At 54.6% G+C, this 26,607-nt stretch overlaps 9 protein-coding genes across 9 annotated transcripts; 5 read left to right on the top strand and 4 right to left on the bottom strand.

Annotated features, from left to right (window-relative positions):
- Positions 1-604: 604 nt before the first annotated feature.
- CDEST_01697 (Putative metallo-beta-lactamase, ribonuclease Z/Hydroxyacylglutathione hydrolase) lies at positions 605-1,931 on the bottom strand. The gene is made up of 3 exons (XM_062917856.1): positions 1,765-1,931; positions 1,121-1,688; positions 605-1,049 (listed from the first exon to the last, which is right to left on the bottom strand). The coding sequence occupies exons 1-3, from the start codon at positions 1,866-1,868 to the stop codon at positions 858-860; spliced, it is 864 nt and encodes a 287-aa protein (XP_062773907.1). The 5' UTR covers positions 1,869-1,931; the 3' UTR covers positions 605-857.
- Positions 1,932-2,047: 116 nt separating this feature from the next.
- Positions 2,048-4,913, bottom strand: CDEST_01696 (Putative amino acid permease). The gene is made up of 6 exons (XM_062917855.1): positions 4,148-4,913; positions 4,069-4,082; positions 2,697-3,982; positions 2,530-2,632; positions 2,411-2,457; positions 2,048-2,354 (listed from the first exon to the last, which is right to left on the bottom strand). The coding sequence occupies exons 1-6, from the start codon at positions 4,380-4,382 to the stop codon at positions 2,315-2,317; spliced, it is 1,725 nt and encodes a 574-aa protein (XP_062773906.1). The 5' UTR covers positions 4,383-4,913; the 3' UTR covers positions 2,048-2,314.
- A 3,233-nt stretch (positions 4,914-8,146) lies between these two features.
- On the top strand, positions 8,147-12,903 carry CDEST_01695 (Putative tetratricopeptide-like helical domain superfamily, nucleoside phosphorylase superfamily). Its single transcript, XM_062917854.1, has 5 exons — positions 8,147-9,355; positions 9,411-9,561; positions 9,617-11,621; positions 11,684-12,313; positions 12,354-12,903. Exons 1-5 carry the CDS (start codon positions 8,284-8,286, stop codon positions 12,822-12,824), a joined length of 4,329 nt encoding a protein of 1,442 aa, XP_062773905.1. The 5' UTR covers positions 8,147-8,283; the 3' UTR covers positions 12,825-12,903.
- Positions 12,839-14,108, bottom strand: CDEST_01694 (Putative short-chain dehydrogenase/reductase SDR, NAD(P)-binding domain superfamily). Its single transcript, XM_062917853.1, has 3 exons — positions 13,955-14,108; positions 13,592-13,891; positions 12,839-13,529 (listed from the first exon to the last, which is right to left on the bottom strand). Exons 1-3 carry the CDS (start codon positions 14,013-14,015, stop codon positions 13,024-13,026), a joined length of 867 nt encoding a protein of 288 aa, XP_062773904.1. The 5' UTR covers positions 14,016-14,108; the 3' UTR covers positions 12,839-13,023.
- An 812-nt stretch (positions 14,109-14,920) lies between these two features.
- CDEST_01693 (uncharacterized protein) lies at positions 14,921-15,451 on the top strand (the record flags this gene model as incomplete). Its single annotated transcript, XM_062917852.1, has 1 exon — positions 14,921-15,451. One exon carries the CDS (start codon positions 14,921-14,923, stop codon positions 15,449-15,451), a length of 531 nt encoding a protein of 176 aa, XP_062773903.1.
- A 1,452-nt stretch (positions 15,452-16,903) lies between these two features.
- CDEST_01692 (Putative amidase signature domain-containing protein) lies at positions 16,904-19,179 on the top strand. The gene is made up of 3 exons (XM_062917851.1): positions 16,904-17,332; positions 17,427-17,924; positions 17,978-19,179. Exons 1-3 carry the CDS (start codon positions 17,034-17,036, stop codon positions 18,942-18,944), a joined length of 1,764 nt encoding a protein of 587 aa, XP_062773902.1. The 5' UTR covers positions 16,904-17,033; the 3' UTR covers positions 18,945-19,179.
- Positions 19,180-20,106: 927 nt separating this feature from the next.
- CDEST_01691 (Putative AAA+ ATPase domain, ABC-2 type transporter, transmembrane domain, ABC transporter) lies at positions 20,107-23,159 on the top strand (the record flags this gene model as incomplete). Its single annotated transcript, XM_062917850.1, has 2 exons — positions 20,107-20,638; positions 20,716-23,159. The coding sequence occupies 2 exons, from the start codon at positions 20,107-20,109 to the stop codon at positions 23,157-23,159; spliced, it is 2,976 nt and encodes a 991-aa protein (XP_062773901.1).
- A 553-nt stretch (positions 23,160-23,712) lies between these two features.
- Positions 23,713-24,510, top strand: CDEST_01690 (Putative protein kinase; the record flags this gene model as incomplete). Its single annotated transcript, XM_062917849.1, has 3 exons — positions 23,713-23,917; positions 23,976-24,155; positions 24,203-24,510. 3 exons carry the CDS (start codon positions 23,713-23,715, stop codon positions 24,508-24,510), a joined length of 693 nt encoding a protein of 230 aa, XP_062773900.1.
- A 394-nt stretch (positions 24,511-24,904) lies between these two features.
- Positions 24,905-26,233, bottom strand: CDEST_01689 (Putative FAD-binding domain, FAD/NAD(P)-binding domain superfamily; the record flags this gene model as incomplete). The annotated part of the gene is made up of 2 exons (XM_062917848.1): positions 24,905-25,624; positions 25,700-26,233. 2 exons carry the CDS (start codon positions 26,231-26,233, stop codon positions 24,905-24,907), a joined length of 1,254 nt encoding a protein of 417 aa, XP_062773899.1.
- Positions 26,234-26,607: the final 374 nt, after the last annotated feature.

Genomic DNA, 26,607 nt, shown 5'->3' with positions numbered 1-26,607 from the left:
ACCAGAACCAAGCATCACCCTCAAATCTGCGGCCAGTGGTTGAATCATCTGCCAATACCTGCTAAACCGCACTTGTTTTAGAAGCATATTGGCGGTTGTTAGAGCATGGGTCTGCCCCTTTGCGAGAGGATCTGGCCGGAGAATCTAAAGTCAGCAGACGGCCGGCAGAGCATCCTCCAGTTACTTTTTCTGTAAAAGTACCGGAATCACCGCTGATAAATCCGCAAATCAGGAGGCCACTCACCACCCCCTTTGGAGAGTTGCGTCGCCCTGGGGAGATTTTCTCACCGCTGACCAGACTGTTCCAACGGCTTTATTTCACCGGACCCAGAAGCCAAGCAACCTTATATTAACGCCGAGGCCAAGAGGGATCGTCGGCACCGATGCCTTAGTTTTGGAGGTGTCTATATTCGTACGCTCTGTATGGCGGAGCGGGGCGGAGCGGATGGTGGCTAGTTCTCTCAGTTGATCAACTGGGGTTGGATAGCGAGCGATTATTTCTTTTATCTGCGCCTAAGTTTATATTCGTTTCATACAGATGCTGTTAGAATATTTTGTAGACTAACTCTCATGCTTTCAATCGTGAGTTAGTTATGCCTTCCTTTTCGTTACTTCTCTGATGTTCGAAGCGGATCAAAATTTCGCTGGCGAGAGTAGGAACGTAAAGCTTTTGGTTTCGACTGAAAAATAAAGAGTAAGAAGGCTATGTTGAAACTGTCTCGGATCCTGAGAAAATAGCAAGTGATCTAAGATGCATCCCTCCGCGATCTTGCAGTAGCGCCACAAGCCGTCTGGTTGATGGCAGTCTAACACTGGATGTCAAAGGCCATGTTGCTTCCATTGGACGAGTTAAACCTCTAAATACTCTCGCCATGAATGGGATGGTCGATGTATCCAACAGACTTGACAAAGATCTGGGCGCTGTCCAAAAGCCGTCGCTTCGCATCGCCCCTGGCATCTCGTCCGGGAAAGGCACTGTGCGCATCCTCGAAATCAAGCTTGGAAACAGCCTTCCAGATGTCGTAAACGTCTTCAGGTGACAGCGGAATCTACACACACCACCTGGGTCAGCCGGCTCCCCTTCCAGCACGTGTTTTTCCGAGTTTTACAGCCCACTCACCATGTTCGGATACGACCACATGAACGCAAAGCTTGCGGTCCCCGGCGGCCGGTCGACGTGGTACACGCCGCTGGGCACGACCATGACCGAGTCCGCCACGAAGAGCTTCCTCTCGCTCCTCCACAACAGCACCGAGCTCCCGGGGTAATGCCCTGCGACCTTGACGGCCAGGAACTGTCCGTCAAGGAACTCCATCTCCCGACCCTCCCACAGCACGTGGGCCTCGCCGCGGCGCGTGAGCCACTCGCCGTCCTCGGCCGAGACGTACACCTTGCACCCAAAGGCCTCGGCCCAGTGCAGCGCGGTCGAGAAGTAATGCGGGTGCGAGATGACGATGGCGGCGATGCCGCCGAGCTCGTTGACGCGCCGCACAGTGTCGTCGTCGATGTACGTGATGCAGTCCCAGAGGAGGTTGCCGACGGGTGAACGGAGGAGGAACGCGCGCTGGCTGATGGCGACGGGGGGCTCGGTGCGGACGGCGACGACGCCCGAGTTGTACTTGTCCTTTGTGAAGACGTTTTTGTACTTTTTGGAGTCTTGGAGCTCGCGGAGGGTGGTGAACCATTGGCTAGGGAGTTTGTCAACATGCTCGTGTCCGATGTGGCTCGGGGGCAAACCGGCTGGGTAAGGGTTCAGAAGCTCACCCATCTTCGGCGACGTATTGGCGAGGATCATCGCATATCTTGCATGATTTGACGGCGTGGCTGTCATACTGCACGCCGCAAGTACCGCAAATCAGGAGATCCATTGCGTTGTGAGCCGACCTTACAAGATGTTGTCAGGGATGATTCCCAATCGTCTAGTCACAAGGCCCCATCCACTCTCAATGATCTTAACCCCTCATTCTGAGCGACACATATCATCATCGGGATTAGTCATGTGGGATGCCGCTGCGGAGCTTAGTCAGAATCTTCGGGAGTAGCCAATGTTCGATTGTCATCTCGCACTCTTGAGATGTAAATGAGGGGAGCGGGCTTTGAGTTAACCTGGCTTCCTCTAGAGCGAAACTGGGTTTGGGCCAATGGTCAAGCACTCGTTTTTGTATCACTCTAGTACCTCAAGAGCATCCAGTCTTTTGAATCATGTATCCCCTACATTATTTCTGTCCATGGGGTATCCTAAGCCTTTCTAATTCCTAACACCGCACACCTCTGGAAACTCGAAGACGCAAACTGAACTTGTGACGAGTGGTGTTCAACCGAAGAGCTTGTCCAGAATCCTTTCGAACATGTTCCTGATTGATGAGTGAGTATGTGGATCTTGGAGACTATACGACGGGAGACGACTTACGCAGGCGGTGTGGGCACGAAGGATCTTTCGTAGTCATCAATTTCATCCTAGTAGAAACGTTAGCAAATTACACAACTATCCTTCAATACTGTCTAGTAACAAGAAGGGCAGCAGCATACCTTGTCCCGGTGCAAGTCGACCTCTTCAGGCTTGAAGATCTTGGTGCGCTTGAGGATCTTCCAGCCGAAATACAAGACGGGGAAGACGCCGACCATGGTGTACCTAGTCGTGTCAGCTGTGGGGTGTTTCTCTTTCATTTCCCGGAAGCAGGCGTGTCGGGACTCACGAGAACAAAAAGTCGGGAATGTTCCAGTACCCGTCCAAGGGCAGGAAGACGGTGTATCCGCCAACAAAGGTCATGATGAAGGTGCCGACGAGGCCGTACCAGGCGGCGTACGGCTGAAACCAGCCCTTGTACGGCAGCGAGTCACGGCTGATGCCCTGGGCCTTGAGGGCGCGGTAGAAGCCCAGGTAAGCGGTGCACATGCAGGCGAAGTTGATGAGCTGCGAGGCGGTGACGAGACTGACGAACCAGTCGAGGACGACGGCCGTGTTGGCGCTGAGCTGCAGGAAGCTCAGGAGGCCGATGAGCAGGACAGCGATGACGCAGTAGACCGGGACTCCGTTCTTGGTGCACCGCTTGAGGAAGGCGGGCGCCTTGCCCTCGAGGGCGAGGCCGTACAGCGAGCGCGAGGCGCAGTAGACGTAGCTGTTGCCGGCGGAGAAGGCGGCGGTGAGGACCATGGCGTTGACGATATGGGGCAGGACGCCGATCTTGAGGCGGTTCATGGCGACGACGTAGGGCGAGGCCGAGGCGCCGGGCTGGCCGTCCTTGAAGGCGCGCGTGAGCTCGTCGTCGTTGTAGGGGACCAGGATGCCGACGCAGAGGGAGCCGAGGACGAAGAAGGCGGTGAGGCGGTAGAAGACGGCGTTGAAGGCGCGCGGCATGATCTTGCGCGGGTTCTCGGCTTCGCCGGCGGCCATGGAGACGTAGTCGGGCCCGGCGATGGTGAAGGAGGCCAGGATGAGGCACTGCAGGAAGCCGAGGAACTTGCCGAGGGAGCCGTCGTAGTAGAGCTCGTTGAAGGCGCCGGGCTCGTACCAGTAACGGAAGCCGAAGCGGTCCCCCAGCGGGTTGCCGCCGAGCATGACGATGAAGGTGAAGATGATGAGACCGATGATGAGGAGGAACTTGCCGAGGGCGGCCCAGAACTCGGTCTCGCCGTACCACTGGACGGCCATGACGTTGATGACGCCGTAGAGGACGAGGATGATGGCGATGATGGCGCCGGCGGGCACGACGTCGCTCCAGAAGTGGATGATGAGGTTGCAGGCGACGACCTCGAAGGGGACGAGGGCGGCCTCGAAGACGAAGAAGTTCCAGCCGGCGGCGAAGCCGAAGGCCTCGTCGACGTAGCGGCCGGCGAAGCGGATGAAGGGGCTCGAGATGGGGAGGTAGGTGACCATCTCGGCCATGCTGAGCGTCACGGCCAGGATGAAGGTGCACCAGATGGAGAAGGCCAGAAACAAGCTCGCGGGGCCGCCGTTGATCAGACCTCGTCCGATTTGGACCTGTAAGGAGGGGGAGAGGTGAGTGTAAGCACAATCCGAGGAGAAGGTAGGGGAAGTTGAGGGGAGTTGGCAGGTTTTCAACGTACGTAGAGAGCGGTTCCTGTTCAACGTGTCAGTCAGTCTTGGCCGTCTTGATCATCATCACTCCCTCTGAAGACAACGTACCGATGGTGCCGCCAATGCCAATCAGCTGGATGTGACGCGACTTGAGCTTGCGATGGGTGTGATCCTGCTTGCCGCCCGAGTCGAGCGAGGAGCGGAAGCCGCTCTCAAGGGGCTCACCGTACTGCCCGCCGAGCACCTTTTCGTCGCCAACGAGCTTCTCGTCCGGGAAGCGCCCGTGGTTGGAGTAGCCGTAGTTTGGCGGGCCGCCGGCGCGCTCGACGCCGGTGGACGACATGGCGGGAGGAGGAGAATGAGGAGAATGAGGAGAATGCGGAGGACGAAACCCGAGAAGGGACCCGAATGAGTGGGGGGGACTTTCGGCGCGGCGCCCGTCTCGAATCGTTCGGAACAGCTCACGAGCAGAGGCAGGTTATCGAGACTGGCACGATTTGGGGGGGGATGGGATTGGGATGTATGGAAAGCCCTGGAGATCGATCGCAGGTTACCCGCGGCAGGTGTGCGAGCTTCGATTTTACCGAATGGCCTTGAGGAGGAGGGAGAAGAACTGGACTTTGAATTCCATGGGGCTGTTCACGATGAAGCGCCGATCAAGCGATGGTCCTTTTTTCGAGATAGCGTCCGGATGGGAAACACATCCAAGGAAGGGAGAGAGAGCCTCGATGAGTAGTGCACAATGGTGAGAAGAAGAAAAGCAAGAAGGCCAAGAAGTCTTCCCACGTTCGCCCGACACATTGAGGGGTGGGCTGCAGATGCCTTTAAACAAAGCTCTCCAAGAGTTCCCAGAGATCAGGGACCGGCCGGCAGGCCACACTGCAGCGTCGCAGCGGGAGCAGAGCAACCAACCTTCTTCGTAGGACACTAGTGAGGTAGTGTACACAGAGCGGCGGGATGGTGGATGGTGGGGGCGACGGGGTACGATATGCGAGGTCTGCAAGAGAGCGGATTCTTCTCCGGCGAACTAGGCCTGACGCAGTGTAGCAGTGTAGACGGGGTCTGAAAGGGGTCTGGAGGCGACTGGGGGAGGATGAATTGGGGAGGGGGGCGCCGTGGCAGCGAGTGAGAGTCTACAGAATACCTTTCGCGATCGGTTACCTCCTCCTCTCTCCCCTCCTCTCCCCTTGGAGTATGGGGCTGTACGACTTGGAGGTAGTGTTGATGGTACATGACATGGGCGGCACATGTCAGTTCACTCTCTGCGGAGTCCAGGCCCTGCGTCCCTCTCTGTTTAAGTTTGCGCCCAAATCGTTCTGGTCTCTGCAGTCATCAAAGGAGGAACAGCACCTCGAAATCAATGGCCAAAGGCCGAGGAAACGCAGTAGATGGCCGGGGGTACAGTGCCGCCACTCCAAGTGAGGGAGGCGGGGGTTCCCAGGGACGGATGCGATGAGGGGATGGTGACGCGATGGAGCCCCGGAATAGATAAAGACGGAGATGGGTGTCTCTTATCGAGGCGTCCTGAGAAGGCAGTGAGGGACGCGTACGGCTGTCATATCTAATCTTGTTGCATATATCATGGCGTGGGGGGGGGGGGAGGGGAGCAGGCAGAGACACAAGGGAAAAACAGCAACTGTCAGGACGGTCCCTTTCGGGCGCAAGCTGCGTCTACTACTCCGAGGCAAACTGGCAGCTCTCGGTCCATTCAAACAATCGACAGCGTCGAGACCGTTCGTCGGCGCGTTCCCGGCAGCTTGGCGTCGGGGTGTCCGGCTCCCTGCATATCCCACGCGGATGCGTGATGCGCCAATTTGCGATAGCCGGCACGTGTATCTGTACGAGGGATTTTTATCATCTCTCTCTGTCTCTCAAGATGTGAAAGAAACAGAGAAATGGCGTGCTTCGCGCGGGTGAAGGCGTTCGTCTCTCCAGGTGCCGTTCGCCGCATGGGTTGGCCGGTCCGGTTTATTTGAACCGCATGCCTGGTCCCGGACCGTGGCTGTCGAATGGCATTGCGATGGGGGAGGGGAAGTGGCCGGGTCCCCTTTGAGTCCTTGGGGCCAAGGGAATGCGAAGCTTTATTGGCATGAGCGACAAGCAATGAGGCTGGCCGCGGAGGGGGTGAGACATTGAACGCGCGCCTGGCCTCATCGCGACCTGCTTTCTTCCAGTCACCATCTGTCGTCAAGAATTACGGCTTTCTGACAAGATCATTCAACATGACGGCATCTTGTCTGACCCCCCAATGTGAGACGCGTCATTCTGCTGTTAACCTGTGAGATAGAAACAACATCTTCTCCTCGGAGTTGGCTTCTTCCTTACCCCCTTCCTCGTTGCCAGTCCCCGATTGCGTCACTGTAGGCTTCCTGACTATGATTCTTGGCATCTTGGCAGAGGCACGAAGCCAATGCTATGCCGCAGCGCCCGGTCAGGTTCCCTTGGCCGACCGAAAAGCAGTGGCCAGAGTTTCTCATTGGGCGGTGAGGTTGTTGAACCCATGCTGACCTGCCTGAGTTTGGCGGTTGGCTGTTGGAACATGCAATTTGCGAAATTGGACACTTGACTGGTTTCCCTTTTTTCCGTCTCTTTTGGCCGAGGCAACTGAGTATGGAGTATGGCATGGTCCCGTCGAGGCCACTCTTCAACCCATGTTGACCCGTAGCTAACGTCACTGCAATGTCCTGGTCATATGGAAAAGATCAAGTGCGATTCGTCAACACCCGGCTTTCAGTCTTGTCGATGGGTGGGTTGCAAGCCACAACGCCCATCATGCAATTGACTTTGGGCGCCATCCTCTTGGTGGCCGAACGCCACGGCCGCACAGCCCGAACGGAACGGAGGAAATGGGAGGGTTTCGGGCCAGACACGAGCCTTTCGTTCCAACGGAACGAGACTTTCACAGACTCATGCCAGAACCAAGATTAATCCATTTGGCATATTACGTAGAGAACGAGAGAACGACGCATGGACTCCACGAATCTCAGGATGCAAGCTGCAAAGCTCACGTCTGGTCTGGTCAATCGCAGGCGGCGGCGTCGGCGGCATTTTGACTATGGCGGAACTGGCAGGGGAACTTTGTGTAGCGAACACCTCTCGTTCTTCTGTGTCCATTCTTGCGCAGGGACCGGGCCTCGGGCAGAAGCCCCCCAAGTACGAATAGTGCTTGCAGACACGTCGGACGCGGGGCAAAGTCTCCCGCTGTCTACAACTCCCCCCGAGTCCCCCCCCTTGAACCCTTCTCACATGCTTTTCTCATTGCGGCCAGCGGAGTCGGCTTTGTTTCAATGTTTGAAGACGCCACAGCTTAAAGACATTGAAGTTTCCACCTTGGGTTGCAAAGATGAATTATGCAGGAAACCCGTGTAATTTTCCAAGAGATCGCAAGGGGCACAGGCGGGTATGGTTCGCATGTTGATATGGTACAGAGCGTAAACGCAGCACAGCTCTAAGAGTGCCGCAGCCTTTTCATCTCGCGATTTCGATCCAACGCAATCTCGAATTATTCTTCAGAGTCGCTATCTGATTATTTGTCTTCGTAGCAGACTTAAGACCCTGCAGCTGCCCATGGTCAGTCCATTCAAAGAGTACATAGTTTCTAGTTTGCTACTGTCTTCTCAATAAGCACCAATCGAATTGGTCTATTAGTCTAGTTGGTTAGGACGTCGGATTCTGATCTTGGAATTTCCGTAGGCCCAGGTTCGAATCCTGGATGGACCTCATTTTTGCATCCCAGTTGTCAACAGCTTCATTGGTTGTATTTCCAGCTTTGCAAGTCGTCTGTCTTTTGTCACTATTTCTTCCTATCAATCCCCTCTACGTTTCTCTCTTCTCTTTTCATCCTCTTTTATAAACACTGATTTGACTTCTTCAGTTTATCCATAATGTAAGTAACCTCACACAGGTTATTCTTGTCAATTAAGCACATAATAAATAGCCTTAGCGAGTGTCCTTTCGGCTTCCTGGTCTCTTATCCTGATTGGTAAAACTGACGAGAGGCACAGCTCTCCCTACGGACCAATCGGTGGCTGTTGACGATGACCAGCCAGGCAAAGAAAAGCCGCAGCATACATAGCCTTACTCCAAATGATGATGCTGATGCTGCCTGGCGCCTGCCGATTCTACATTCTTCAACCTCTTTTAACTCGACAGGGTCCATCGACTGCTCTCCCAGAGCCAAGTGAAGGTCCGACGCAGAACATCCCCCAAAAGCACTCGCGAGGATACCTCTGACACACTCTGCCATGGACGTACAACGACCTCGCTTCCATTTCGCCATTGTCTGTGCGCTACCCCTCGAATATGATGCCATAACCCTGGCCTTCGATGAGCTCTGGTCGGACACCATGTTTCCACAGGAAACACTACCCGAAGGCTACAGCAGATTCAAGGCCGGCCGCATCGGAAGCCACAATATCATCCTGCTTCTCCTCGCCGGCATAAAGACAAGTGGTGCAAGTGCAGCAATCGCTCTCCGCGTAGCGCATCCCCTGATAGAGCTGACTGTTTTGGCTGGCATTTGCGGCGGGGTGCCCAGCCCAGGGACGGACAATGAGATTTTACTGGGAGACGTGATTATCAGCAAGAACCTTGTTCAATACGACCTTGACCAGCAGTATCCTCACATATATTCTAGGAAAGCAACCACCGATGATTTCTTTGGCCGACCAAACAAACAAATTGTTTCATTATTCGCCATATTCTCAACAAAGCTCGGCCTGAAAGGTCTTCAGACCCGGGCCACTGAGATACTGGAGAAATTACAGAAGGCAGCCATCAAGAAAAGGCGCCGAGACTACTACGTCCGCCTTGCCGATGAAGAGGACACTCTTTATGGGCCAGAAAACTTACACAAACATCGGCATTCCTCAGACTGTGGCTGTAGTGAAGCCACCGCATGCGCCGGAGCAATAAATGCGTCGTGTCTAGAGCTTGGGTGTGACGCCGGGCGCCAGGTCTTGAGAAGACGACTCGATTCAAGGAAAAGGCAAGAACTAGCCAGTGAAGAAAGCATCACACACACACCAGGGCCGTGGATACACATCGGCCGTATGGGCTCAAGTGAAACGGCCATTAAATCAGGTGAACGCCGTGACCGGATTGCTAGAGAGCATGGCATTATAGCCTTTGAGACGGGAGGGGCCAGGATATGGGATGAGATTCCCTGCATTGTTGTCAGGGGAGTTTGTGACTACGCCGACAGCCACAACAGCAAGAAGTGGCAAAGCTTCGCAGCAGCAACAGCAGCTTCCGCGACAAAAGCGCTGCTGGAGTATTACACGCAAGCAGACAGGTCAACGACCACTAAGCCATGGTGTACGTATTTGACGCCCAGTCTCCCGCGCACAACAGCTTTGCTAATATCAGGAAGTCGTCGTTCCGTTTCTCAAGAATCCGGGTTTCGTTGGACGATCTAGAACGCTAGATCGCATCGGCAAACTGTTCAGGCATAGGCAGCCCTACCGAGAACAGGCCTTAAAACCATGCTCACGAGTAGTTCTTTGGGGTGCAGGTGGTATAGGGTAGATATATCGAGCTAACCCATTAATCATCTTCAACTTACTAACGTTTGTACAGAAAAACGCAGATTGCGCTTGCTTATGTATACTGGCTACGCCATGAACGAATTTTTGTTTCGGTGTTCTGGGTCTCTGCAGGCAGCCAAGAGCAATTCCGCCAGTCATACCACTCCATTGCTCGGAGATGCGGCATACATGGATATGACGAACCCAATGTTGATGTTCTTTCCCTTGTGAAAGCCTGGTTGGAAAGGGCGAACCGGCATCGGTGGCTGATGGTCGTCGACAACGCTGACGACACAAAGCTGTTTTCCCCTGAAAAGAGTGCCGAACATACACAACATGCGGCCAGTCCGAGCGATATGATGAAGCGCTACTTACCCGACTGTGATCACGGATCGATCTTATTTACGACCAGGAGCAACCAGCCAGAAATACATCCGATCAGAGGAACCAAAGCACTTCAAGTTCTTGGGATGACAGAGGGCGAAACACTACAGCTAATTCAAAGTATTACGGGGGAAAAGGTTACGGCTGCGGAAAGCGCGTTCGTCTCTGAACGAGTCGGGTATCGACCACTCGCAATCGCCCGAATCGCCATATTGGCACGCAGGAAGAAGATCCCAATCGGCAAAATTATCCCGCTCCTTGGCGTCAGTAATGATAGAGAGGTGAACGTGGAGAGAGATCATGGCGTTTCGCCTTCCACTGCCGAGTTGGAGGAACTGCTAAAGCTCTGTCGAGAGATGCTTGGTCAAGCCCACCCTGATACTATCCAAAGTATGACTGAACTTGCATCAGCTTACTACGCCCAGGGGAGGTATGAAAAGCAGGAGAAGATCACGAGAGAACTACTGAAGCTACGCCAGGAGATTGGTATAGCCCACCCTGATACTACCCAAACGATGACCGAGCTTGCAGCGATATACTACGCCCAGTGGAGGTACAAAAAGCATGAGGCGATTGAAACAGAAGTACTAAAGCTGCGTCGGGAGATTCTGGACCATAGGCAACCTGACGAAATCGAAGAGACTGACACCTCGAGGTTCAGTGACATCACCCAAGATCAAGAACGAACAAAAATTCCAGAAGTATTATGGGTCTCCGGAAGGTCCAGTATCGAAAGTGACGGCACCTCCGGTCGATCTAGTCCATGGTCAAGCGTGAGGCTTGCATCGACAAAGCCATCCTCATTGGAGAACACAAGAAATGCTGGCAATGATGATGTCGCCAAGCAAAAGATTGAGAGCTTCTACAGACACACAGACACACCTTATCATCAAAACGAGGACGAGGATGAAATCAAGTCGATGGTCTCCGGGCCTGAAGACATCCAATCACAGGATGGTTCAGGGTCAGTTCGGTGGGAAGTCCGGACAGCCGCGGTCAGCTACCTGGCGGACCTTCTGATCAATGACCCGAATCTGGTTCCTCTGTACCTGGACGCGGCTAAGCGCCTACAAGATGACCGGTTCTTCCGAAATCACGAACGCCTACTTAAGAGATATTACTTGTCGTTGCGCTCACAATCGCCGAACCAGAAACAGAAGGTGGCCATCGAGTTTCTCAGACCACGGAGTCACAGAAGGCTCATCTCGTTGAGTGTCCACGAGAAAATTGTCTCGTACGACAATGACAGTAGAGACAAGGTTCACGCCACTCTCCCCGAAGATGACAAGCGGAACTTGACTTTGGAACGTTTCCTCAATGGGGTTGAAGCCTCCTCAAACAGCCTTCCGACAGAAAAGTCAGAAATGGCGCCGGATTACGACGAAGAGGAAAGCTCCTCAGATGAAGAAGACCGCGAGAGCATCAAAACGCTGGTGGATCTCCAAGAGACCAGGAGCTTTTTTATCTCTGGAGCACCGCTGACCCACTTCAAAGCTGAATTCCGCAATTTTCTCTATCCGATCCGTGAGGAAATAGAGGAGACACCAGAGCTGGGAAACTTGAAGCCGATTGAAAGGTCCAAACTGATGAGCTGGAGAGCGAAGCTATATGCTTGGCTCTATGACTTGTGGTCTCCACCGAAACCTGGCTACGAAAGAGTTAGGTACACCTGTGTAAGTGGCTACACTCTTCTTAATCTGGTTCCCGAGAGACCAATTCTGACCAACTCTTACAGGCTTGTGGCGATGACATGTTTCTAGATGCTAGGGAGCTGTCTCCAGGCGGGATGAGGCGGTTTCTAGAACGATTGGCCAACGATGGTCTCGCCAGTCTCACAATCGCTCAAGAAGACTCAGGCCATGCTCCAAATGGCCTCTCTCCGCCACCGCCAGCACACCTACGTCCTGGGGGAAGCTCATCCAGCGCGTCCGGCCAGAGTTCCGACTTCGAAACATCTTCATTTAGAACAAGATCGTTCTCGTCGACGACAAATACGTCGTGGTCCGAGGAACAGACATCGGAAGAGGAGGAAGAACCTAGTCTGCAGTATCTTTTGGTGTGTATCAACCAGAAGAGCCTTCCGGTACTGGTGCACATTGAGTGCAGCTCCTTCGAAAATGACCAGTATCTTTGTCAGCAAATATTGGAGGAATATCAAATGATAAGGGAGCGTTCGACCTGGAAGACTTCCTTCCTTCTTCCTTTGTCAGCCTCAACCGTCTTCAACCGTGCATCCGAGTATCTGGCGCAGAGGATACCAAGCTGGATGGAATGGATACCTCGACTGTTTCAGTCTCTCTCCGAAATCAGCCTTTTCAAAATGGACACGGGGGATTTCGTACGGGTGAACATTCTCCTCTCCTGTGTTGGAACAACCCCGAAGTGCTAGTGCTAACTCGACAAAGTTTCAACTCGTCCCAGTCGGAGAAGCCACCGTGCCAAACCATATCAAGTGCGCCGAGTTCCCTCCGGAGTCCGAAGTGAAGGCGGGAAACTATTTATACGAACCGGTACCAATGTTCGACGTCGAACTGGCGTCAATCCCGCTGTGGCACCTCACACGACCAGGCCAACACAGCGACAAGTACTGGATCACGACGTTCCCGAAGAAGCTTCGCTATCCACTGCACCGCGAGGCCGGGGTCTACGTGAAGCCAACCATCGGATGGGGCATACGGGTCAATGAGGCCTTCAACTTGCACCACTTCCTATTCCTCATTATTGTGGTGATTGTAATCATTGGCATAATCATGAGCATCTATTTGGCGTTGACGGCGGATGATTCTTCTGCCTTTGGATTGGCGGCGTTCCTTGCAGCAACTTCTGCGATTTATATCCCTTACCAATATTTTGCTTGGAAGGAGAAGCTTGAATAGGGGTTCCATTTCCCGGTGTTTTACTGGCTCTGGATTATAGGTATCATGCACGGAGTTATGGTCTGCGGCCAGCTGTGTGGACGCATATAGACGCTCGAATAGATAGATGCAATCATTGCAGGTTTTGAGACTGTATAGCGATATGATAACGACGATAACAAAGTTTTACATGATATTACATTTCACATTGACCCCAGGCCTACCACTTCGCAACCTTCTCATCAGACCAATACTCCCCCGTCTTCCCGCCAATGTTCGCAATCGCCAGATGAACAGGAGTCTGCGCACCTTCGTCCGGGGTCTTGGTCCCCCCTCCGCGAGTCATATCAGTCACGACATAGCCCGGATGACACGAGTTGACCAGCAACTTGCTTCCCTTGTCCTGCAACTCCTTGGCGATCGCCTTCGTCATACCGATCTCGCCGGCCTTGGAGACGGCGTACGCCGCGCTCGGCCATCCGTCCTTCTCGTGCGTGCCCTTCTCCACCGCGGCGGCGAACTCCTCCATGAGCTTGGTGACGTCGGCGACCGACTGCGCGTCGAGGAAGCGCTTCTTGATCTCGGGCGAGTACTGGCTCAGCGCCCCGGACACCGACGCGACGTTGACGATGCGGCCGTCGGGCTTGAGGACGGGGATCCAGGCTTGCGTCGCTTCGAGGGTGCCATAGTAGTTGCACGCCAGGGTGTTCTTCACCACGTTCGAGTCTAGTATTTTTCCGTTAGAACCAACGCGGGGACACGGCTGCGACAGTATGTCGTGCACTCACCAAACCCTTGCATCGCGATGCCGGCGTTGTTGACAACAAAGTCGATGCCATCGGGGTGTTCCTTCCTCAGGAACGAGGAGAGGTCCGAAATGCTGTTGGTGTCTGAAATATCAAGCTGGTGGTACTTGATCTCGGTAGCGCCGCCGTGTGCGGACAGGGCCTTGGCCTGCTTGAGGTCCGCATCGCCTTGAATGTTCTTGACCGCCTGCTCGCCTCGAGACTTATCTCTAGCCGTCAGGTAGATGAGGAATGATCCGTTGTTCAGGTGAGATTTGGGGTATTGCAGCGCAAGCTGGCGAACTGATGATGGGGAATGTGAGCGGACCGATCATGACGTGATTCAGGGATTGGATGAGGGGTTACCGATCGCGTATCCGATGCCTTTGTTGGCGCCCGTCACCACACCGACTCGCGAGTATGTCATTGTGAAGCTGGTCTGGCGGTTTGGAATTGCTGTAGTTGTTTGCTGGGAAATATCAGACGAAGCCCCGTTGGAAGATGATGATTCTGTTTTATGTCAGGGACGGGATTGATGGTCCATGACATCACCAGGTCTCTCGTACTATTAGTCATCGATCCACCGAAGCTCTCCGAAAGTCGCCTGGCTTCTCACAATCTTCGGCCCAGCCTGACGGACGAACCTAGCCCGGCCCTCGGCCGTTCCGGTCTCCCGATCGATTGATACCGGACGCGCCGAGAAAGTGGAGACACGCGCCCGGGACGTTGCAGGGAGTCATCCGGCCATGATCTTGAATCCTCATTGTATTGCAAAAACGCCCCGTTCGATTCCTTCACATACTACAAGTCGAAGTGATAAAACGATGGCAATTTAGATACCAATGACCTGACCGAAACTGCGTCCCGATGCGCAGCCTGATCTCGAAAGGGGCAAGTCTTTCTCGGCGCTGGCTGCAGCATGTATGGGGTGCATAGGGTGTGGTGGACATAGTCGATCATGCCAACGGTTTTCACTCTTGTTTGGTCGCAGCATGGTAGTCAGTCAGCCCACCATTTCGCCTTCCATCTTGAGAGGCTCGATTTTCCACTCATGCGCCTGCATGAACGCCCAAGCAGTGTGTTGTGTCTATCACATTACCGGATGGGAATGTACTGCCCCTCAGCCTGCTTTGGATGCAACGGAAGAATTGATGTGTGGAATCTCGCGGAATCACTCTAATATCTTCGCTGTCTATGCAAGCGAGACTTTGACACACACACACATACATAGCCTGTAAACCCCCCCGCCCCTCCCGAGAAATAGCTTGCCTTGTCATCGTCTTTCTAGTTCAAGGAACCCACCAATTAGTCAATTCATCAGTGAAGCTGAAGATGGCTGAGGCCATTGGGATTGTCGCGAGCGTGGCGGCTCTCGTCCAGCTCGTACGCTACGGCAAAAAGTCAGCCGACGCATTGTATCAATTCTCTCGCCAAGGCGGTGTATCCCAGGTCGATGTTGATCGATGTGCCAACCAGATACTATCATTCTCACTCATAGTGGGCTCCGCTCATCGGTCTCTCAATCGGCATCGCGAAGATTGCACCGGCTCTGATGTTCTCGACTTTATCTCAGCTCATCGGGTGTTCGAAGCCATAACGATTGACGCGAAATCGGTCAGAAGACGCCTCAAGCTAGCTGCGAGACAGTTCAGCAACCTTGCGAAAGGAAAACGAACATTGCCAGCTTTCATCAACTGGTGGCTTCATAAGGATGCCGTCGTGTCCCTTTTCCCGGAAATGGAACGGATCAAAACCAATCTCACGCTGATAATCCTGGTGATTCAATTGGAACTGCAAATGAAGGAGATAAAAGGCAGATCGCCAATCTCCCCCGAGATCAAGAAATTGGAAAAAAGTGTGTAAGTACAACGTTCCTCAATGACACATCAGCGTCACGTAAAGATGGCTCATGTAACTCGTGCACAGGAGCCATTTAAGAAGCGATATCAGGAGCTACCTGGAAATAATGGAAAAGATTCAGGGGCAGATAGAACGAGCGGATCATCGCAGGAATCCGATGGGCTCCGTACACTCAAGAGACTCTCTGGCTGTTCTTTATGGCGCTCTTTTTGAGCTGGGTGAAAGCATGGTTAAGACTGGGGACATTCCAAGGACAAACGGGGGGTCACAAACATCATCGATACTTGATCTTCCCAATATGGAGGTGAGGCACCGAACATCAAAATAGCACGAATTTTGGATACTGATCTGTTTGATTCGAAGTTCCGTCAATCGACATTGTCGGGTTCCGCCTCCAGAACAGTCTCCACAAACGACACTGGGTCTCATGAGACTCTTGGATCAAGAACCAAACACCCTCAGGCACGCAATCCGGTTCAATCTCACCCAGTGAGCATGATACTGAAAGTCGACCAAAGGGATAACAGCGAGGCTATGACTGTATATTCCCGTCCCGAAAGTCGAAAAGGAGAAGCTAAGTCCTGTATCGCCAAGATGAACCAGAAGCTAGATGGCAACATTATCTCCTTACTCGAAGCCAATAGGCTTAAGCTCATGGTGGTGCCACAAGACGACGGTGAGAGAAGAATCGAAGTTGTGTTCGACGATGGCAAACCCCAAAGATGTATCGGCGTCACCGAGCTGAACTGGTTAGAGAGAATTGGCGAAGCAGGCTATAGGCCTCTTATGAAGTTGAGGCTCTACGTGGTGGAGAGTTGCAGGCCCTCTCTTATACTCGGCCGGCCTTTTTACGACGCGATGAAGGGGCAAGAGTCAAGACGGGCTTCGGGGGGAAGTGTTTAAGGCCTTTGATCAGCTAGGCGGTTGGTTTGAAGCTTTTTTTGTGTAACTAGGTGTTAGAATCATGACTATTGATGATGTTTTGATATGGAGTTAGAGACGTGATGCATGTACCGAACAATACTTGTCACCCGAGGGCTAGACGGGTTGCCAAAACGTTTCAACGTTTGCTTCTAAATTTGTTTTCGTTTATGAAGCCGATTGCATTGGGCCATAGTCGCAGGGGTACCATCGCCATGACTCGTCAATTTGTTTTTTCCCGAGATCTGGCGTCCGCGTTGTGATAGCTCTTCGCAGAGATTAACATACCGCACATAGCGTTGAAAAAGGGTCGTCCCGGCGACTCGTCCAAGTCCGTGACTCCCAAGTCCACGTATTGTCGTGTGTAACTCCCTTATCACCTATCATTTCCTATCACGGCCCGTGGATGACGACCAACCATGAGCAAGACCTGTGCCCCGCCGCTATCTGCCGCCCCGGATGGGCGTCCCGGAGCGGGGCAGGTTGCACGGCAGCTTATCAGGTGAGGTGTGCGGCCTTAAAAAGCTGCAGAAGGGGACACTCGACTGTGGCTGTGTAGCTCGCCTCTTCGTTTGCAGTGAATTCTTCTTGTTTTCTGTCCGAGTTGAAGTCTCCAACAGACACTGGGCCAAAACGCACAAGAAGATCGTCACTTGGGTCCACGATGCAGCGAGCTACAGCCTGGTTTGCTATTGCGGCAAGCCTTCACGCCTCTGGTGTCAGCTCCTACGCTGGTTCCCACGCGTGGCATGGCAACTCCTCGTCAACGATTCCGTCAGTGTTTCCGCTGTTGGAAAACGTTGATTCTGCGGATCTTTTCCCAATGTCACCGTGTGGGACCTTTCCGTTGGAGGAGGCCACCATTGACCAAATGCAGGCTGCCATGGAGGCGGGAACCCTGACTTCGCGGCAGTTGGTTGGTTGCTACCTTGAGCGGACGTACCAGACGCAAGAGTACATACAGTAAGCGAGATCCCAGTTGCGAAATCCCAGTGAAGACGGTGTCTGTTAGCGAAGGCTGGGGTTGTGGAAGAAGCTAAGATGGAAAAACAAATAGCTCTGTTCTGCAAATCAACCCTGACGTCTTTCAGATTGCTGCAAAGATGGACGCAGAGCGCAAGGCCGGAAAGGTCCGCGGTCCTCTTCATGGGATCCCGTTCACGGTCAAGGACAACATCGCGACGAAGGACAACATGGAGACCACTGCCGGGAGCTTCGCCCTCCTGGGCAGCGTCGTCCCCCGCGACGCTCACGTGGTCGCCCGCCTCCGAGACGCGGGCGCGGTATTGTTCGGCAAGGCGGCGCTGAGCGAGTGGGCCGACATGCGCAGCAACAACTACTCCGAAGGCTTCTCCGCGCGGGGCGGCCAGTGTAGGAGCCCGTACAACTTCACCCTCAACCCGGGTGGGAGCAGCACGGGCAGCGCTGTTGGTGTTGCAGCCAACGCCATCGCCTTCTCGCTGGGCACGGAGACTGATGGCAGTGTCATCAACCCCGCGGAGCGCAACGCCATTGTGGGATTCAAGCCTACTGTTGGCCTTACCTCTCGAGCCGGGTATGCTGGACTTTCTAGATAACCGTGATGAAAAGATTGCTTACGTCTGATAGCGTCATCCCCGAGAGCGAACATCAAGATTCCGTGGGAACGTTTGGTCGCACGGTCAGAGATGCGGTGTACGCTTTCGATGCCATATACGGGATCGACCCACGAGACAACTACACCTTGCCTCAAGAGGGACGCACTCCTGAGGGCGGGTTCGCGCAGTTCCTCTCGACAAAGGAAATCCTGAAAGGGGCCACTTTCGGTCTGCCCTGGAACAGCTTCTGGGTTTACGCAGATGATGAGCAAAAGGAGATTCTGGGACAAGTTCTCAAGCTCATGACGGCGGCAGGGGCGACCATTATTAACAACACCGAGATCACCGACTATGAAAGGATCGTCAGCCCGGACGGCTGGGACTGGGACTACGGCACGACAAGGGGATACGCGAACGAGTCCGAGTACACGGTTGTCAAGGTCGACTTCTACAACAACATCAACGCCTATCTCTCGGAGCTGGAGAACACCGACATCAAGTCTCTCGAAGATATCATAGCGTTCAACTACGACAACGACGGGACCGAAGGCGGCAACCCGTGGCCCCTCGGCACCGCCGCATTCTACTCGGGCCAGGACGGGTTTCTCGCCTCGCTCGAGTCGAAAGGGATCAAAGACGAGACCTATACCCAAGCATTCGAGTTCACACAATCGTCAACGCGGAACGGCATCGACGACGCCCTCACCTCGGTCAACGGCACGAGACTGGCGGGGCTCCTGGTCCCCCCGGATGTCGGGCAGACGTACCAGATCGCCGCACAGGCGGGCTATCCCATGATCACGCTGCCCGTCAGTGTCCGGTCGACCGACGGGATGGGGTTCGGTCTCGCCATCATGCAGACTGCGTACGGGGAGGACGAGCTGGTGAAGTGGGGGAGTGCGATTGAGGACCTGCAGCTGACGACGGAAGGGAACCCTTACAAGAGGACTTTGCCGAAATGGCACGAGTACCTGACGAGAAACGTGCCCGTCTTTTAGGGCGAGACCTTCGTGGGCCCTGAAGAAGAACAAGAAGCAGAAGACAAGGATTCGAGGATAAGGGCACGTTGTCAATCGCGGAAGCGGGATCGTGCAAGCATCGTCAGCTTCACATAAACAGGAGTGTGGATGTCAGCGATGATGGCTGATATAGAAAGGACGAGTAATTCTGTCCGGGAGATAAACTAAATAGGCAAACACAAGTACCCTGAACCCATATTCAGACTGACGGGGGTATTTCAGCTCGTCATCCTTGGCCAGAGTGCTGCCTTTTTTGAAGCGAGATTATTTGAACTCGAGATCTGAGCATCCGACCAATTGTTGGATGTAGGAGTCATTGCCAAGTCTATTCCACCCGAGAAACGACCAATCGAACGGGTATACGATCCTTTGCGAGCAGGGTCCGGGGAATAGACTCTAGGGTTCCAAGATCGACACCGATTGGGGCTCTGCAAAAATGGCCCGAGGAACCCGAAGGCAGATAGATTTGCTATTCAGCCCAAGATCCACAGCATACCGGGGGGAGGGTGGGGGGGGAGTGGCCAGAGGGACAAACGACGATTGTATATCCTCCTTATGTACCAACATTGGCAAACACCAGATGGCCGCGAGCGTGGCATTGGCATTTGGCCTACGGATGTGACTGCCGCCGTGGCGCGGCCTCTCTCGCCCGATACTGCGGGCCGCCAATGTACGGATCTCCAGCCGTCCAAGACACCATGACGGAGTGTCTCAATCATGTTTCCCCATCTGCCTAGCAGCCCAGGGCGCGGCTGTCGTACGTGGGGCGTCAGCTTTTGGTGCTGAGCTTCGCCTCGTGGTCTCACCCCAGCATTTCCCTGCTGGGCAATATCAAGTACATTTGTTTTCTCTGAGCCATGACCGTGTGGGCTTGGATGTTGGAAGGATGACGCTAAATTCTCACATCGAGCGGTCACAGAAAAGTCTTGGGTCGAAACACAAACATTCTCTTCGTCCAGTTGTCTGCCCTGCCAAGAGGGGCCCGCTTCGTTGAAAGGTGGACTTGTTTAAGTACTGTTTGCCCTCCTCCTGCGTCCCGCGGACGTGAAAGGGATGTAGGAGAGACGTGAGTAAAAGTGAAAGCGAAAGCGCAAAGTGACAAAGTCAAACCAGCGACGAGAGGTTCGTCAAGACCTTCAAGATGAGCCGTCAAACCTTTGGTCTCAACCTCGACAACTTGCCTCAAGACCCGTTCTACCCACAGGAGAACCCTCGAGGGCCCAGTTTCCTTGACACGGCCGGATGTCTCTGCGCGCTCCAGGTCACGCCGGCGGGCGGCGCTCCAGAACCGGCCTGGCACTGCGTTGGAGACCAGAGCGTCGGCGTGTACACGGTCCGGAACGGGAGATGGTTTAAGACGCTGAACGGAGTCGGCAATGCCGACGGGCCCGTGTACGACGGTTCGAACCCGCCAGATACCGAAAACCCAATGAGATGGCTGTCCGGCGCCTTGCGGGACTCGCCGGGCGACGCCGGGCTCTCCGTGGAGGACAGCGCTTGCACCGGTACGAACAACACGAGGTATTCGACTTCGTTCTACGAGGCCGCGCAGCAGATCAACGCCGGCCAGTACCCGCTGAGTGGCGCTCCGTGTCTTCGAGTGGGAGCCGTGCCGATTGAGATCCAGCCTTTGCAGAGCTGGCAAGATGATGGATGCAGACCTGGGTTCTTGTGTAAGTTGTTTGTGATGATCTCAGGGGGGGGATGAGGGGGGGGCGTTATAAATCAAAACCTTTGCTAACATCAACAGGCGAAAACAACACCGTCAACTCGCTGCCCCAATACTGTCCGCCACTGGGTAACTGTCAGCAAGCTAGACTGGCCGGTTTCACGTGCACTTTTGAAGGCAAAAACATCGGCATGGGCCCTTTCGAACCGGTCATCTGTCAAGCCGGCCATTACTGCCCGACCGAGGAGAACGGAAAGGTCTCTCGCGTATGCCCGGCCGGCTCATACTGCCAGCCCGGCGCGGCGACTCCGACGCCGTGCTTGACCGGCAGCCGGTGCCCGGAAGGCTCCTCGTACGAACTCTTCCTCATCCCTTTAATCATCCTGATCATCGTCGACGTCCTGTTGGTCATGGGCATGATCGTCTACAAGGTCCGCCGGCGCTTCCAGGACCGACAGGCCAACAAGGCGGCGGCGGCGCCCGCGAGGCCGCCCCTGGCGCACCGCGGCATGAGCAGCGTCAGGGCCCAGGTCACCGGCTATCGCGCCATCTCGGACGACACCGACCGGGAGATGCTCCCCACGAGCGCGACTTACACCCCGAGACGCACCGACTCGTACGGCGGCGGGTTCCTGGCCGCCCTTGACCTCGGAAACTCCCAGTCCTCGGTCAACGCGCGGCCGACGAGCGAGCAGCTCAACCCGCAGCTCATGGCCTTTGTCTCGTCGATGCGCAGGGCGACGGACGTCACAAACTTTGGCCTGTCCTTCAGCTACGCCGACCTCAGCTTCCAGCCCAAGAAGAGCTCCAAGAAGATCCTCCAGAACGTGACGGGCTCCATCGACCGCGGGACCCTCACGGCCGTCATGGGCGGCTCCGGGGCCGGGAAGTCGACCTTCGTCAACGTGCTCATGGGCAAGACGAAGAACACGGGGGGCACCGTCGCCGTCAACAGCAGCCCGGACAAGCTGAAGCGGTACAAAAAGGTCATCGGCTACGTTCCCCAAGACGACATCGTCCTGCCCGAGCTCACCGTCTACGAGAACATTGTCCACTGCGCCAAGATCCGGCTGCCCCAGACCTGGTCCAGGGCCGACATCGAGTCCCATGTCGAGTCGGTCATTGACTGTCTGGAACTGTCCCACGTGCGCAACTCGTTGGTGGGCTCGGTTGCGAGGCCCGTCATCAGCGGCGGCCAGCGCAAGCGCGTGAGCATCGGCATGGAGCTCGCGGCCGCGCCGATGGCCATCTTCCTCGACGAGCCAACCAGCGGCCTCGACGCCACCGCGGCGTCGTCCATGATGAGCACGCTGAAGGCCGTCGCCCGCCTGGGCATCACCGTCATCGTCATCATCCACCAGCCGCGCACCGAGATCTTCGACCTCTTCGACAACCTCATCCTCCTGGGCAACGGACAGACCATCTACGAGGGGCCCCAGCGCCAGGTCCAGGACTACTTTGAGGGCATGGGCTTCGGCTTCCCGGCGCACAGCAACCACGGCGACGTCGTCACGGACATCATCACGGGCAACGGCCGCGACTACAAGCGGATCGGCGACATCTCCACCGACTCCCTCATCGCCAACTGGTCGAGCCACCGCCTGGCCACGGCGAACAAAGAGCGCCCGGCCTCGTCCATCATGAGCAACACGGGCATGTACGCCGCCATCAAGCATCGCGGCGCGCCGCTCTGGAAACAGACGTGGCTCTGCCTGCGCCGGGCCATGCTCCAGCAGTGGCGCACCAAGGCCGCCTTCCTGGCCGAGATGGGGCTGGCCGCCCTCGCTGGCTTCCTCCTCGGCCTGGCCGAGCACTCCAAGAAGGGCATCCTCTTCGTCGGCACCTTCAACGACCCCTACTCCATCCTCTCGACCGCCGTCGATTTCAAATCCGCCCCCGAGCTGGCGCTCCTCGTTGCCATCGCCATCGGCCTCGTCGCGGGCGCCCCCGGCGTCAAGTCCTTCTCCGAGGAGCTGCTCATGCAGCGGAGGGAAGCCGAGGCCGGACACTCTCGCCTGGCGTACTTCCTCGCCAAGGTGCTCGCCGTGCTGCCGCGGATGCTGTTCGCCTGCCTGCACTTCACGACGTTGCTCTTCATCCTGACGGTGCCCATCATCAACTGGGGCCTCGCGTTTCTCGTCAACTTCCTCTACTTCTACTGCATCTACGGCCTGGCGAGCATCATCAGCATGGTCGTCCGCCGGGAGGACGCCCCGCTGTTCGCGACCATGATCAGCCTCATCGTCGCCATCCTGTCCGGTGCCGCCCCTCCGCTGGCCCAGGTTAAGGACTGGCATATGGAGTGGCTCTGGCGTGCTTCGCCGGGCACCTGGCTCGCAGAGATCTACTTTGGCCAGCTCGTTTCGCCTTTTGGGTATCTTTACAACGTCGAATCGGCTGCACGGGGTTCTGGCTTCCACTTGGACTGGGTATGGCGCAACATGGGCGTTTTGGTGGGCATCGGTAGTGTTTATAGAGTGGTGGCTTTCTTCGCGATGCTCTTCGGGCATCGCCGGCGGAGGTGAGATGATTATTCGCTGTAGGATGGGACAGAAGCCTAGAAGATTCTTGGCGAGGAACGCAGCCTCCATCACATCAGTTTTTTAAAGCGTGTTAGCGTAGCAAGCTCATCTGTTCATTTCCATTCATCCTCCAACCTGTCTGATGAGTGTATTCCTGCTGGATTCTTAGCCATCTAAATCACCATCCTTGTCATATTGGCTTCTTGAGGGGTGTCTTCCAGCTTCCCTCCTTTATCTTTTTATTTCATTTTAAAAAAGAAGTCCCATCTCACTGTCTGCAGACGGCAAACCAGGAGTTGCAGATACAGGGTGATGATTCTTGTGTAACGACGAGGCAACCCTGCTGTTACCGAATTCTTGCATTAGCGTAGGCCGTGGTCAGGCTGCCTTGAATCAAAATACAAAACCCCCTCTTCGCTGCCGCCGCCGCCCCCCTCTTCATGGTTTAATAAAGACAAACTCGTGTCAATCACTAAGAGCACCAGACCAATACTCACTATTGTTAACTATTGTCATCCAACCGTCAAGTCATTTGACTCTCGTACTATTAAACCAAATGCCATTCTGTCCATCTGGAACAGACAATCAAAGCGCCCCGGCAGCAAAGTCAACGTCCCTCCAAGATCTTACCGTCATCGAAGCCTGGGACAGCGAGACGAATGCACCCAAATATGTCACTTTTTACCATATCACAGACGAAGCCGAGTTGGGATTCGGCCAGAGCTCCAAGAACAAGAGGGAGCTGACTCTGGACGAGTATTGTGACGCGCTGGAACGAGTCCCCGAGGAGGAAATAGACCCCGAGAGAGATCCCAACAGACATCGAGCTCACCACTGCGCCGGACAGCATGGATTGCCCAGTGTACATCAAGCGGCCCAGCCTCAATTGCTACGAAACGATGAAGGGTACGCCGTACGTACCGAGAGCTGTCCTTGATGAGACTTTGATACTGGAAAAGATATCCAAGACCCCGCACCCGAACATTGTCAAGCACTACGGTTGTCAGATGGAGCGTGGCCGCATCACCTGCATCGTCCTGAAGCAGTACGACTACACACTCTCTCTCAATACATCAATCAGCCAGCTTTTCAGCACCTAGACAAGGCACGATTTTTGGAAGCTCTGGTTTCGGCAGTGGCATTCATTCACTCACTGGGCCTCGCACACAACGATATCAACCCGGACAACATCATGATCGGAGAGGACGGGCTACCTGTTCTTCTAGACTTCGGCTCATGCGCGCCGTATGGACAGAAGCTTCAGTCGTTGGGTACCAGAGGATGGTACGAAAAGCTGTTCTTCACATCCGAGAAGGAACACGATGATTTCGCTTTGAACAAGATGAGGGTTTAGATACAGAATCCGGAGGGTGCATGATACGCATACCTTCAGAGCGGCGTTGATAGGAAGACAGGGAACTTTGACCGAGGCCAGACTATGTTCCAAGTTATAGCCAGTTGTTTTCAAGCCTAGCCTTACGGACTAGCTGGTGAGCATGCGAAGATTCGAAATTCCAGCATGTCGGCCTCTATTACATGTTGTATAAGTAGAAAGCACGGTCTTGGAACGAAACGAAACGAAACGAGAACTGTTGCGAGAATGCAAAACAGAGATCATAACTCGTGGAAGTTTTGAACAGTCTCTCCTACTATTCTACGAGTCTGATGTACTCTTTCAACTTCGTCGTTTAACACATCGATGCATCAACATTATCAAACTGGCCGGCCGATCGGAGCGATCCACGCACTCATTTTTCTCCAACAAGCAGCTGCTCCTGCTGTTTCTCCACAGCATCCGTGAACAAGTCAATGAGCTGCTGGGCAGCATCATCAGCGAAAAACAACGATTCCATGAAAATACAACGACTGATGTAGTCCTGGGCACGCAATAACATGTCTGTTTCGTACTCCACAAGAGCTTTCTCAAGCTGGACAAAACCAAGATGCATTTTGCCCTCCGAATCACGGCAATACTTTTCGATGCTGTTTGCAAGTCGGAGGGCATCGTGCATGGCCAGATTGACCCCTTCGCCCACAAACGGCGTTGAGACATGCGCAGCATCACCAAGAAGCGTGACTCCGGGAACGTGGGCCCAGTTCAGAGAGGAGACGGGCATGCGATGAAGTGGCCACGGACGGAACGGTCCCTCGGCTTCTGCGATGAACTGTAGCAGCTCGGGAGCATGGTTGCTGAAGAACTCTGGCAAAGATAGCAACTTATGCCTAGTGGCCTCGGTATCGGCCATGTCGAGCACCGTGCTCGTCAAATTCTCGGGGCCCTCCAAGCCCATGTAAACTCGATATGACCGGTCGGCGACTTGTTGAACCATGAGTGCTCGGCCGTGACCCCATGCCCCCATGTTTCCGGGCCCTACAAGTTCCACGGCGGCTGCATAGCTTGGATTGCCGTGCGTAATACGGCCCTCAATGAACAATTTGCCCGAGTACTCGGGCTTTGCGGACGTAAGCTGGAGCAATACGTCAGTAAGCCGAATAACTGCTCAGTTGAATCCCGTGCAATCACAGGGCGGAACATTACCTACCAGAGGTCGGACCTTGCTCCACGCTCCATCAGCACCGACTACAAGCTGGAATCCAGATGCACAAGTGCTATTGTTGAAGTTCACAACCCATAGTGGAGCCTCGGGGCCGGAATTCGGGTCTCTCTCAATGCTTTGCACGCCGTGGCCCCAACGAACCCTGTGGGAAGGGATGGAATCGAGGAGAAGTTGCCGCAACTGAAAGCGGTCAATCTCTGGAGCGTCGCGCTCCTCTCCGAACGATTTCTTGAGGGTACATTCCGGGTTCTGGATGACGAGTCGCGTAGCATCCCATCGAGCCAGCTTCTTGAACTCTTCAAATAGTCCAGCTCTCTTGATGGCTTGCTGTCCAGATTTGGCATGCAGATCCAGTGTACCGCCCTGATAAAGCGGTGTCGGAGTCGAGTTTGCGTCCCGTTCGAAGACGACATAGTCGATGTTGTTTTGCTCGAGAAGCCGAGCAAAGGTCAGTCCACATGGGCCAGCGCCAATAATGGCGATGGAAGCCTTAGTGGAACGTACTTGAGTGGTTGCCATGGCGTGATTGGGTTTCTAGGGCTCTAGTTCGAGGGAAACGTTCTTGGTGGGTTGAGGAGGTAAAGCCGACATTGAATACAGCAGAATGCTTCTCGTTCATTAGAGCAAGTTAACGAGGGAATGCTGATACTTATCTTGTATAGCGTTGCCCCGGATCTTGACTTCCAGACTATGATCCTTAAGGCATTCGCTCTTTGTCTGATGATAAGGGTATTTCGCATTAGACATAAACGCTTCTTAACACTTCGTGCCGTTTGCCGGACTCGATAGCTGTGATTGGCGGAACCCGGAATGTCATCATCTCTTCTTCCGGACTCGGCCTATCACAGCCCGTACTTCCGGCGTTGGTGCCGGCCCTTTATTACGCTCATTCT

This window comes from Colletotrichum destructivum, chromosome 1, assembly GCF_034447905.1.
Source record: "Colletotrichum destructivum chromosome 1, complete sequence".
In the NCBI taxonomy this organism is placed as follows: Eukaryota; Fungi; Ascomycota; class Sordariomycetes; order Glomerellales; family Glomerellaceae; genus Colletotrichum; species Colletotrichum destructivum.
This window is presented reverse-complemented; position numbering and strand designations above follow the sequence as displayed.

Coding starts and splice junctions, on each gene's coding strand:
- CDEST_01697 (XM_062917856.1), bottom strand. CDS start 1,868: ATGGATCTCCTGATTTGCGGTACTTGCGGCGTGCAGTATGACAGCCAC. Junction 1,689..1,764: donor CAATACGTCGCCGAAGATGG/GTGAGCTTCTGA, acceptor CAAACTCCCTAG/CCAATGGTTCACCACCCTCC. Junction 1,050..1,120: donor TGTGGTCGTATCCGAACATG/GTGAGTGGGCTG, acceptor TGGTGTGTGTAG/ATTCCGCTGTCACCTGAAGA.
- CDEST_01696 (XM_062917855.1), bottom strand. CDS start 4,382: ATGTCGTCCACCGGCGTCGAGCGCGCCGGCGGCCCGCCAAACTACGGC. Junction 2,633..2,696: donor ATTCCCGACTTTTTGTTCTC/GTGAGTCCCGAC, acceptor TGACACGACTAG/GTACACCATGGTCGGCGTCT. Junction 2,458..2,529: donor TCGACTTGCACCGGGACAAG/GTATGCTGCTGC, acceptor CGTTTCTACTAG/GATGAAATTGATGACTACGA.
- CDEST_01692 (XM_062917851.1), top strand. CDS start 17,034: ATGCAGCGAGCTACAGCCTGGTTTGCTATTGCGGCAAGCCTTCACGCC. Junction 17,333..17,426: donor CAGACGCAAGAGTACATACA/GTAAGCGAGATC, acceptor AAAAACAAATAG/CTCTGTTCTGCAAATCAACC. Junction 17,925..17,977: donor GGCCTTACCTCTCGAGCCGG/GTATGCTGGACT, acceptor TACGTCTGATAG/CGTCATCCCCGAGAGCGAAC.
- CDEST_01695 (XM_062917854.1), top strand. CDS start 8,284: ATGGACGTACAACGACCTCGCTTCCATTTCGCCATTGTCTGTGCGCTA. Junction 9,562..9,616: donor TGGGGTGCAGGTGGTATAGG/GTAGATATATCG, acceptor ACGTTTGTACAG/AAAAACGCAGATTGCGCTTG. Junction 11,622..11,683: donor AAAGAGTTAGGTACACCTGT/GTAAGTGGCTAC, acceptor CAACTCTTACAG/GCTTGTGGCGATGACATGTT.
- CDEST_01694 (XM_062917853.1), bottom strand. CDS start 14,015: ATGACATACTCGCGAGTCGGTGTGGTGACGGGCGCCAACAAAGGCATC. Junction 13,892..13,954: donor AGGCATCGGATACGCGATCG/GTAACCCCTCAT, acceptor CCCCATCATCAG/TTCGCCAGCTTGCGCTGCAA. Junction 13,530..13,591: donor CATCGCGATGCAAGGGTTTG/GTGAGTGCACGA, acceptor GAAAAATACTAG/ACTCGAACGTGGTGAAGAAC.